The 11326-nt window shown below is 42.7% G+C and overlaps 1 protein-coding gene across 1 annotated transcript; it reads right to left on the bottom strand.

Annotated features, from left to right (window-relative positions):
• Positions 1 to 269: 269 nt before the first annotated feature.
• Positions 270 to 9397, bottom strand: LOC120030357 (putative transcription factor p65 homolog). The gene is made up of 11 exons (XM_038975739.1): positions 9260 to 9397; positions 8006 to 8041; positions 7604 to 7740; positions 6530 to 6675; positions 6039 to 6130; positions 5463 to 5594; positions 4250 to 4354; positions 3669 to 3884; positions 3472 to 3549; positions 3305 to 3382; positions 270 to 3103 (listed from the first exon to the last, which is right to left on the bottom strand). Exons 1-11 carry the CDS (start codon positions 9264 to 9266, stop codon positions 2307 to 2309), a joined length of 1824 nt encoding a protein of 607 aa, XP_038831667.1. The 5' UTR covers positions 9267 to 9397; the 3' UTR covers positions 270 to 2306.
• Positions 9398 to 11326: the final 1929 nt, after the last annotated feature.

Genomic DNA, 11326 nt, shown 5'->3' on the forward strand with positions numbered 1-11326 from the left:
CATTCAGAGGCTGAATGGGCAAGACAAAAATGTAAGCGCCTTTGAATGTGGTATGTGCCAGGCGCACCGGTTCGTGTCAAGAAATGCAATGCTGCAGGTTTTTCACGCTCAACAGTTTCCCATGTGTATCAAGAATGGTCCACCACCCAAAGGACATCCAGCCAACTTGACAACTGTGGGAAGCATTGGAATCAAAATGGGCCAGCATCCCTGTGGAACACTTGACACCTTGTGGAGTCCATGCCCTGACGAATTGTGGCTGTTCTGAGGGGGGGGGGGGGGGGGGTGCAACTCAACTAATGTTTTGTATACTCAGTGTATATCATCACCTAAGGCTTATGCACATTGAAATTACAATCTTGCTTTAGTATACTCACTCAACTGTAAGTGGGGAAAATGCAAAACTCACCCTACTCCCCATAATAGAATAATGGTCACATTTTGTGATCAATTGATTGTTTGGCAGGGTCAACTCCTGGTCTGTTGGCTCAGTAATTTCTCCTCACCTCGACTATTTAGTCAATACCCACAGGGCACAAACTGGTTGAATCAACAACATTTAAACCACAGGATTATGTCTTCATGGTAACCACATTTCAACATATACAAACCTTGTATAAAATGTTGAAGTTAAACCAATGTCAGATCTTTAACGTATAAGAAAAAAACACCAGGCTGGGCAGCACCTCCTACTAGAGAATTGATCCATCTACAGCTACCCTTTGGTCTCCCATCCAGGGTTTTAACCAAGCCCAGCCCTGATTAGCTATGATGTTTGACACTGACTATTAACAATGTGCTATCGTGAGAATGATTGTTGAGAGATCTTCACTTTAAAACTAAATAGATTCACTGTTGCTATACGTCATTCCAAAGAGTAGGTTTAACAGAGCAAATTAAAATGGGACCATACATTATCGCTTTTATCCTCAATGGTACTATTTAGGCCTATATTGCATCTGCAAAGTCATCAACAGCCATTGTTGGAATTAAACACATAATTCAACTAAAAATAGACAATACAAAATGCCTAGGGTTTCAAGCTCTGGTTGATTTAAAATGTAATGAAATTTAGAAGAACAGGACTAAATCAAATCAAACTTAACGTTTGATTTGATTTCATCCCATTCTTGAACTGAATGATTGAAGTAGAGACATTTAGAAACCCTGAAGCTCTTTGGGACCAGAAGGGAATACCACTGCCTTTGGAGATTAGAAACAAGCCTGGGTTTATACACAACCCAGTGGGGGTGTATCTTTAGGGGTGACGAAAAGGGACGATTCAGCTCATCCTCGGGTGTTGCAATTGCCCACATACTGGCAGATACAAACTGGCTACTTCCCTGTAGCTCTCCCTTCTATTCCCTCTGTTAATTGTGTCCAGGCAGGGTTCTGTAGCTGTCCTAATAAACATGTCCACAATTCACATAGAGAGCAGAAAGCACCACTTTCGGACTCTTCTTTTTGCCAGCCTTCAAATGACTCTCCTTTTGAAGCCCTTTAGAATAGCAAGTACAAAGGGAAATTGGGTTGGAAGGGAGCTGGGCCCGTTGCATAAAACTTCTTAAGGGTTTAACTTACGGAATAATTTTCCCTTACCTAAGGGAATTGTTTAAGGGCGTTGCATAGAGCCGCTCAAATATTTCCTTAGGTAAGGGCATACTTAAGGGGTTTTACGGTAGTTTGAAGGCACGTATGGCAGAAAGAGTATCTGGTTACCATGGAGATGGCCTGATTCAGTGACTGAATGTCTCTTCAAAGAGATCGCTTTCATTTTGTGAGATGGCAAAATAGAACTTCTACAATGAAGACAGGATAACCAAATTGCTTCAGATAATAAACCACTTTCTTGTAGTTACTTTTTTCTCAACTTGTTTATATTACTTTCTAGTACGTCAAGCTAGCTTACAGAGTAGCTGTAGCTAACTAGCCAGCTAGCTTTGTAGCCATGGATTGTGCACCTTCCATTGTTTAGCTAAGTAGCTAGCTGGTTGACGTTTTCCTTTTGTAACCAGAGCAGATGAAATCAACATTCACCTCTATAAATGCTGTTTCCATTGATATCCATACACAATAAGGCAGTTAAGGGACCTCATGGACACCCTTAACTTTTGTACTAAATTTAAGGGGAAAATTCACAAGTTTTGTGCAACTGACTTAAAGTTACAGGAAAATATGAGGGGGAAATTAACTTAAGATGTTTTATGCAACCGGGCCCAGGGTCTCAAGGGCGAGGGAACAGATAAAAGTTGTCTACCAGGGGGATTATGTCAGTAAACATGTCAGTCAAATCACACGGTTGTCTCTTAGGTCTGATGTCCGGACACAAAACTGTATTGGTTGCCACTGCTCAGGATGGACATGAGACGGTCTTCGTCTATGGAGCTTAAGACGTCCAGGTCGTCAAGGGCGGCGGGCTGGCTGGCGTTGCCGGGGGAACTGTCCATCATGCCCTCGTTCTGGAGCAGGTTGACAATGCTGTTGGGGTAGTTCATCCAGGTGCTGCCGCCACAGCTGATGTGGTGGTTGGCTGGGTCTGCTTGGTTCTGGGCCACGTTGTTGGTGGAGGGTAAGTGGCAGGGTGCCTGAGGGGCCGACGCCTCACTGCTCTTTGGCCCTTCTCCAGCCAGACAACTCTGGCCCAGCATAGCCTGGAAGTCGTCAATGTTTATACTATCTAGAGTCCCGGCCGGTTGTGCCTCAGAAAAGCTGGGGAATTCGGGTAGCTCCTCGTCCACCTTGAACTGGGAGCCTTGGACCCCGAAGCTAGAGGTGGGCTCTGGGGTAGCGGCTGCACTCACCGGCTCCTGGGGACAAGCAAAGGTGTGGAAAGAAAATCCGTGGAGGTCCGACAGGTTTACGGTGGGAAAGGCCTGGGAGGAGGCGGCTGTGGCTGCAGAGGCCTGGGGGTTAGTGGTGAAGCTGGCCACGTGGGTGGCTTTGGGCTGGGAGTCCAGGGTCAGGCTGTTGAGGAACTTCCAGGTCTCAGCTGTGGTGGAGGCTTCTGCTTTGGGCTGGGTTTGAAACAACTGGCCTGGCTGGGGGCCGTTGTAGTAGGGCTGGGGCTTCACAGAGACGGCACTAGGGGGCGCCACTGGGTTCACTGCAAGAGACAAACAGTCAATGCCGCTGTCCCTTACCCAATTCTGTATACTACCAAATGTACAAATAAACGTAGGGTCTCTAAACAGTAGTATCTATGTTAACTTTTGACAACATATAGAATGTTACATATAGAAAAACAACCTTTAACGTATAAATGCACCCATTAATAATAAACAGCTAAATAAATAGTAAGGTTTACCAGGCTGGCTAGCTGCTGGCTTGGCGGTGACTGTTCTCCTGGCAATGTTGAAAGGCCTTGTCCCTGCTGGCATGGCCCCTGGAATTCAAACATACACCATCACACATTAAAACCATCAGAGGACACAGCTGTCTAGTTCAGCGACATGGATCATTTTAGACACTTACCTGACATCAGGGACCCCAGCTTCAGATTCTGTAACATTCCCTCTGTCCGTTTTCTCTTCTCCATCAGTCCATATTCATCTGTACAGTGAAAAATTCTAGTTGGCCTGGGTAAAATGTTTTGCATGACAACCACAGGCTACAGGAGTTATGCCACAGAAAACAAAGTGGATCGCCATTGTAACGGAAAGGGAAGTGACCTGGGTCGGAGGGCAGGAACTGGAAGTCCATTGGCTCGCTGACCTCACGGTCCGAGGGCCTGCGGAGCTGCATCTTCACTCGGATTGGCTCGGTCAGGTTGGTGTCGCAGTAGGGCGGGGTGTTGAACACAATGGCCACCTGCCTGTGGACGTCCGCCTGGGAGAAGATGCCCTTCCCCTCCCACGAGTCCTGGAAGAACCGCACCTCAATGTCCTCTGTGGAGGGGAGAAAGAATGGGGTGGGAGAGGGGATGGGGAGGAGGAGGGGTGGGACAGTGAGGTGTGAGAGACCTTGGCAACTGCCTTGGTAACATTCTGTAACAACATTCTTTCATTGGCCGCCTTTCCATGTCATACAGGAAGGAGATAGAACCAATGAACTAGGTTAAGTTTAACCAATTAAATAACTGGTTACCAGTGGGCTTATATACACAAGACTTTCAAATCTGTGTCTGGCAAAGAGGAACTACAGAAAAAAAGGCATATATGAACAAAGCCGTTGATGTAAGGTTAAAGAATCTAAAAAGACTCAACTCATTAATGCCAACAAAAATAGAAGTGCGTGTGTGTGACAGACAAACCTTTTTGCACTTTGTCACAAAGTAAGTAGATCTCATCCCCCCCCATGCAGCTTCCAGAGTTTCTGTTCACTCGACAGATCTTCAGTTCTGCTGTGTTGGGTGCTCCTGTGAGACAGAAACGATAGAGATGGAGTGCGAAAGGGGCTTCATAAATGAGTGAAACTGACACGCCGTCAACTGTGAAACATGCATGCATATGTTTTGGCACTGTTTAACTGTTAGAAGTTCTTCTGAAAATGATGTCCCGCTCTCATGCTCTGTGGTTATAACCCAAAATGTCAACATTTCTTTTCAAGAATTTTTTTTTAAAATTAAAACGCTCTCAAAAGCTGGTTTGAACTGAACGTTGTACTCGGCAGGCTTTGGGTTTTAAATGTACAACATTTGTATATTCGTAAGATCAACTGCCAAAATTGCGGGGTGTGTATGATTGTGTGTGTGTGTGTGTGTGTGTCAGAGAGGATGTGTGTGAGAGAGGGTGTGGGAGGAAGGGAAGAGCGTGTAGGCCTATGTGTGTGTAAAGTTACCTGAACAGTACAGATGGTTAGTGTTTTCATAACATTGTCAGACAAGTTTAAAAGCTCTTTGTGTCCACAGAGCCAGGTCTTTTTCCCAATAGTCACACCCATTTAGAATGCCTGAAGCTTTAACAGTACTTAAAAGTGTGTGTGTAAGTGTTAAACAAGGGCATTGATGAGAGTGAGCAGGCCTACTTAAACATTGGGAGCATTAGTAGCTGAATGTTACAGGGACTTCTGTGTTGTTCATGGTTAAAACGTTCTGATGTAGATCCTTCTGTGTTTCCGACACTTACAATCAAAGCCTGCAACTTAATGCACTGCTGTTCAAATAGAAAAATATATATTTTTGCGCCAAATTTGAGCAAATTCAAAAACTGTGATTCATCACAATTTACTAATGCCATTAACTCACTTACTTGAAACGTTTGACAGCCCAAATGTGAATATGTATGTACGCAATTTGTTTTGCGTTTTCCTTGATTCTTGTCTTTATTCTTTAGTTTTTTCTCCACTTTTTGAGTGATGTTGCTCCCTCTGGGTACTGCTTGTATGTACTGCTTATATTTAGCCTTATACAGAAAATAATAACAAATTATTGTTCACAATAAAACAGGAACACCCAGGACAGAACAGTGACAGACGAGGGAGTCAGTGTGCACTTAGTGAGCGTTTGGTGTGTGTAGCAGACTCACTGTTGTCGAAGATGGGCTGGGACACCACGGGCTCCAGAGGGCAGAGTTCCCCGGTAGGCAGAGTGATCGAGGCCTGGAAACACAGCCTCACTGCATTTAGGTCAAACTCCTCCCACACGTTCGCCTCAGGAACTGCAGACAAAACAACACATCAGACACAACACAAATTGGTGTGGCATCGGAGATAGGATACAGTGGGTGTCAGATAGCCAGTCAGTCAGTCAACAGAGGAAAAATAAATTCCTACTCACACGATATTATTGGAATTAACCAAGGTAAACAAACATGAAAATTAGATTGGAGGAGTGAATTATATAACTGGTATAATGTTATGACAGTGGATTGTCACGTACGGTGTGTGTGTTTTTGGTTTACCTATCCTTATAGGGGACCAGAAGTACTCACCAGGATAGTAAAACAAAGACAATTCGGACAAGTGGGGACATTTCACCAGTCCCCACAAGGAAAAAGGCTATTTTAAGCATAGGGGTCAGGAGTTAGGGAAAATATAATTTTGAATGGGAATCAATTGTTTGGCCCCCACAAGGATAGTAAAACAAATGTGTGTTCACTCACTGTTGAAGGGGTTGTTTTTGGTCTGCAGCCTACAGGAAACTGCCTCGGCCACATCCTTTTTCTTCACACACTGAATGCCCAGGTTCTGAAAACTGAGAGCAGACAGTAAGACAAGGAGTCAGAGTGAACGTGTGTGAAAGTGAGATACTGTAGATATCGATCACAAGAGGGTGATTATTCAACCATCCTCTGCTTCTGGCCTTTAAAAACCAAGACTATGTGAAACAATTTATTCCGAATGGTTATATAAATCATTAACTGGTACCCTTTTGTCATCCAAGTATATGTTCTCTATCAAGATGTTGGCAGGTACACACTGCATCAAACAAACATTATGTTTCTTTGTATTTCATCACACACACACCCACCCACTAACAAGTCTGCCCACACACAGGTACACACACATCCACGCCTGTCTAATAATTTTCACAGACCTGCCCTCACACCCACCCTCAAGCCCCCAACACACACACAGAGACCCTCCGTCTAACCTGTGTACTCGTCTCTCCTGCAGGTCTGCCTCATAGTAGCCATGTTTGCAGTCTTTCCCCACTAGTTCGTGCGGGTGGGGCTTGTGAGGTGGGTTCTTGGTCACCAAGGAGACGCGGACACGCAGGGGGCCATTGTAGTTGTGCACCTGCATGGGACCAACCAGGTTAGCAGGATGTGTATCATCACTCACCTTAGAATCTCCACCACTTCCTTATCACCTTCAAAATCTCCATAAATCAAGTGTCGTAAAGCATGGTGTAGTAGTAATTAGACTGCTCTACCGTGGTTATAACTAGACAAAACGGCTCATTTGTATAACAAATCTTACTTTGATTAATAGTTGATCCATCGACTATCTCAGAATATATGGTGACTTAGCTACAATTATTAAAGGGATACTTCGAGATTTTGGCAATGAGGCCCTTCCATCTACTTCGTAGAGTCAGATGAACTTGTGGATACCATTTTTATGTCTCTGCGTACAGTTTGAAGGAAGTTGCTAACTAGTGCTAGCACAATTGCTACCTAGCGCAATGACTGGAAGTCTATGGGTATCCACTACCCATAGACTTTGTCATTGCACTAACACTAGTTAGAGGTCGATTTCTCGAGCCAATGCTAACTTCCTTCATACTGGATACAGAGACATAAAAATTGTACCCACGAGTTCATCTGAATCTGGTGAAGGAGATAAAGGGGCTTATTGCCAAAATTCCGAAGTATCCCTTTAAGGTCTCGGAATGAATTCATTACGCTACAGAGTAAGTGTAACGGATGTGAAATGGCTAGCTAGTTAGCGGGTACGCGCTAATAGCGTTTCAATCAGTTACGTCACTTGCTCTGAAACCTAGAAGTAGTGTTGCCCCTTGCTCTGCAAGGGCCGCGGCTTTTGTGGAGCGATGGGTAACGACGCTTCTTGGGTGACTGTTGTTGATGTGTGCAGAGGGTCCCTGGTTCGCGCCCGTGTCGGGGCGAGGGGACGGTTTAAAGTTATACTGTTACATAAACAATGGCATGGAATCATTATAAAATGACAGGTTAATTATCTGTATGTCATTAAAGGGCGCCCTCACCTTAATGGCAGGGTGTGTCTTGGTGGTGTCATTGCTCTTCTCTCCCGGGGTGCTTCCTGCAGAGCGTCCCTCACACTTGTACCTGAACCTCATGCCCCTCTGCTTGGGCTGTTCAATGATCTCAATGAAGGGATTACCTGCACACACAGAGACAGAGACAGATATATATGAGAGAGCGAGAGAGAGAGATATATAAAGAGAGATAGAGAGGGGGGAGACCAATGTAATGAAGGTCATAGTGCATCTCTAAACTATCAAACTATTTTAAAGCAAAGCTGAAGATTCAAGTCAATACATTCATGAGGGAGAAGCCAAAAAGTTGACTCACTGATTGTCACCCATCAACATGAACAGTTGAGAGGAACAGGAAACAGTTACACAGAGTGATAGACATCTCCTTACCTTGGTTCAAAGGGGCCTGTTCCCATCCATACATTCCTAAGGAGATGGGAGGAATTGACAAACATTTACTAGAACAAAGAAATCAGTAAGAAAGGATGATCAATCAAAATCCACAACCTATAATTTCCCTCAACTACTCTCTGATAAGTAAAGGCACACAAGAACTGGTGACATTGAAGATCACAACAGTTCAGCACAGATCTGCGATAGAAATGAATCTCCTCCATATGCAGAAGGGTGTTAACTAACAGTAGAAGTTAATAGGTTTGCATTGAAAACACTGGAGGTTGATCTTAAACACAGTAGCAGACAAGGCATAATCGCTCATAATGTTTGACCTGCCAGGATCGCCCTGAAAGTGTACTGCGAATGAATACTGAAAAGTATTTCGACCGGGACAATAAAAGGTCTCAGATTACATCGCTCCTATTGTGTCTGTGAGCAGTCGGTGTCCAATTTAACACATCTTCACTAAAAGCACTGTCCTGGTTCATGGAAAAAGACTGGAAACTTGATTTGTGGCGCTTGTTCATAGCCCCACTTGTTCATAGCCCCACCCACCACTGTTTCATGGAAGACTTTTCTTTGAAATGGCCACTCTCTAAGAGAAAGGGATGCCTTCCATGTTTGTCGACCTTGAAGTAAACAACGTAACTTTTCGTAATGTCATATCGTTGCGTGGCTTTATTAACAAGCTATTAACCTATATATGTATAAGCACAAAACATTGATGACGTAGGATCATTTCATAACGTTACATTGCAAACATTTACCCACAGCTAGCATACGTTTATCATTTATTTTATGACGTAATTTTGGGGACAACGGCGTCCCCTTATCAATTAAGTGCCAAAATTGTATATCTTGTCATAGACCTACGAGTTAAATATCTCCCTGCGGCTAAAGTCAAATATCTTGGAGAATCACGTAGGCGCTTGACTGCCGTACTACTCTAATGTTTGGATTTTAAAAAATGTTTTAAAGCATCCATAATGAACATAGGCTATGATATGTTCTACTAGATATGATGTGCAGTTCTAGAACTATAGCCTAATAGACGTACGCCTATCTACTTCCTAGTACAGTGCTGGCAAGTCAGCGCCAATTATCTCCATTATTTTGTATTGACTCTTCCTGATGTAGTACAAAACCAATAGTATGCGGGCTTCACCCTTGTGCGCAAACAAATTGCTACGTTTCACACGAGACTCCAGCATGCATTTACCTTGAGGATCAGTTTGTAAACAAACTTACCATCCATTTCCAACGTCGGCCACCGTGATTAATCGAATAGCCTTTTCCCTATAGGTTGTTTGTCCCTTAAACACAGCGTTACCTTCTCTTGACAGCTTGTTCTTTCGCCACCCCCAACTTCGAGTCTCCAATTCAACTTACCACCTCCCCCTCAAATGGTGCGGAAATACCCAAATGACGTAGGCCTATGTTTAAAAGGCAATCTGTAATTGCTACATCCATTTTTGGATTTCTAATTCATTATATGTACCCATCGATTCTTGAAAATATAACTTAGAAATTGCCTCATGAGCTTAGTTCAACTCTCCAAACCCCATCGAAACCCAAAATATAAGCTTGTTTTCCTCAAAATTGTGTGAACAATTTAAACACTGTAGCCTCAAAACATGGATAAACAAAATGTTGATATCATGGATGGTCAGTCGTTGCATCAATCGCTCTGTCTATGAATTTGAAAATGCTCTAATTTCTTCAGCCCCATCCCTCAGCTAGCTTTCTACCATAACAGAGGAAGGGAAACGCTTTAATTTGTTTTACTGCTTATTGCTGCTTTAAAACTATATAGTACAATGGCAAACAAGTAGCCTACACATCATATTCTGTTTTTTTTATTAAACATGAAATCTTGAACGAATCCAATTTACCGAAATAGCGCTGTAACAGTAATCCAAATGCAAATATATATATATATATATATATATATATATACAGTCAGTGGTGGAAAAAGTACCCAATTGTCATACTTGAATAAAGGTAAAGATACCTTAAAAGAAAATGTGAAAGTCACTCAGTAAAATACTACTTGAGTAAAAGTCTAAAAGTATTTGATTTTAAATATACTTAAATATCAAAAGTAAATAGAATTGCTAAAATTTACTTAAGTATCGAAAGTAAAAGTAAAAGTACAAATATTTAAAAATTCATTATATTAAGCAAACCAGACAGCACAATTTCTTCTTTTTTTTAAATGTATGGACAGCCAGAGGCACAATCCAACACTCAGACATAATTTACAAACAAAGCATTTGTGTTTAGTGATTCCTCCAGATCAGAGGAATTAGGGATGACCATGGATGTTCTAATGATAAGTGTGTAAATTGGACCATTTTCTGTCCTGCTAAGCATTTAAAATGTAACGAGTACTTTTGGGTGTCAGGGAAAATGTATGGAGTAAAAAGAACATTATTTTCTTTAGAAATGTAGTGAAGTAAAAGCTGTCAAAAATATAAATAGTTAACAGGTATGCCTTGTTAAAGGTTAATTTGTGGAATTTCTTTCCTTCTTAATGCGTTTGAGCCAATCAGTTGTGTTGTGACAAGGTAGGGGTGGTATACAGAAGATAGCCCTATTTGGTAAAAGACCAAATCCATATTATGGCAAGAACAGCTCAAATAAGCAAAAAGAAACGACAGTCCATCATTACTTTAAGACATGAAGGTCAGTCGATCCGGAAAATATCAAGAACTTTCAAAGTTTCTTCAAGTGCAGTCGCAAAAACCATCAAGCACTATGATGAAACTAGTTCAATAGAGTTAACTGCACCTCAGAAATTGCAGCCCAAATTAATGCTTCACAGAGTTCAAGTAACAGACACATCTCAACATCAACTGTTCAGAGGAGACTGCGTGAATCAGGCCTTCATGGTCGAAATTTCTGCAAAGAAACCACTACTAAAGGACATCAATAAGAAGAAGAGACTTGCTTGGGCAAAGAAACACAAGCGCTGAACATTAGACTGGATGAAATCTGTCCTTTGGTCTGATGAGTAGGTGAGCGGATGATCTCCGCATGTGTGGTTCCCACCGTGAAACATGGAGGAGGAGGTGTGATGGTGTGGGGGTGCTTTTCTGGTGATACTGTCTGTGATTTATTTAGAATTCAAGGCACACTTAACCAGCATGACTACCACAGCATTCTGCAGCAATACGCCATCCCATCCGGCTTGTGCTTAATGGGAATATCATTTGTTTTTAAACAGGACAATGACCCAACACAGCTCCAGTCTGTGTAAGGGCTATTTGACCAAGAAGGAAAGTGATGGGGTGCTGCATCAGATGACCTGGCCTC

This window comes from Salvelinus namaycush, chromosome 36 (assembly GCF_016432855.1).
Source record: "Salvelinus namaycush isolate Seneca chromosome 36, SaNama_1.0, whole genome shotgun sequence".
NCBI classification, from domain to species: Eukaryota; Metazoa; Chordata; class Actinopteri; order Salmoniformes; family Salmonidae; genus Salvelinus; species Salvelinus namaycush.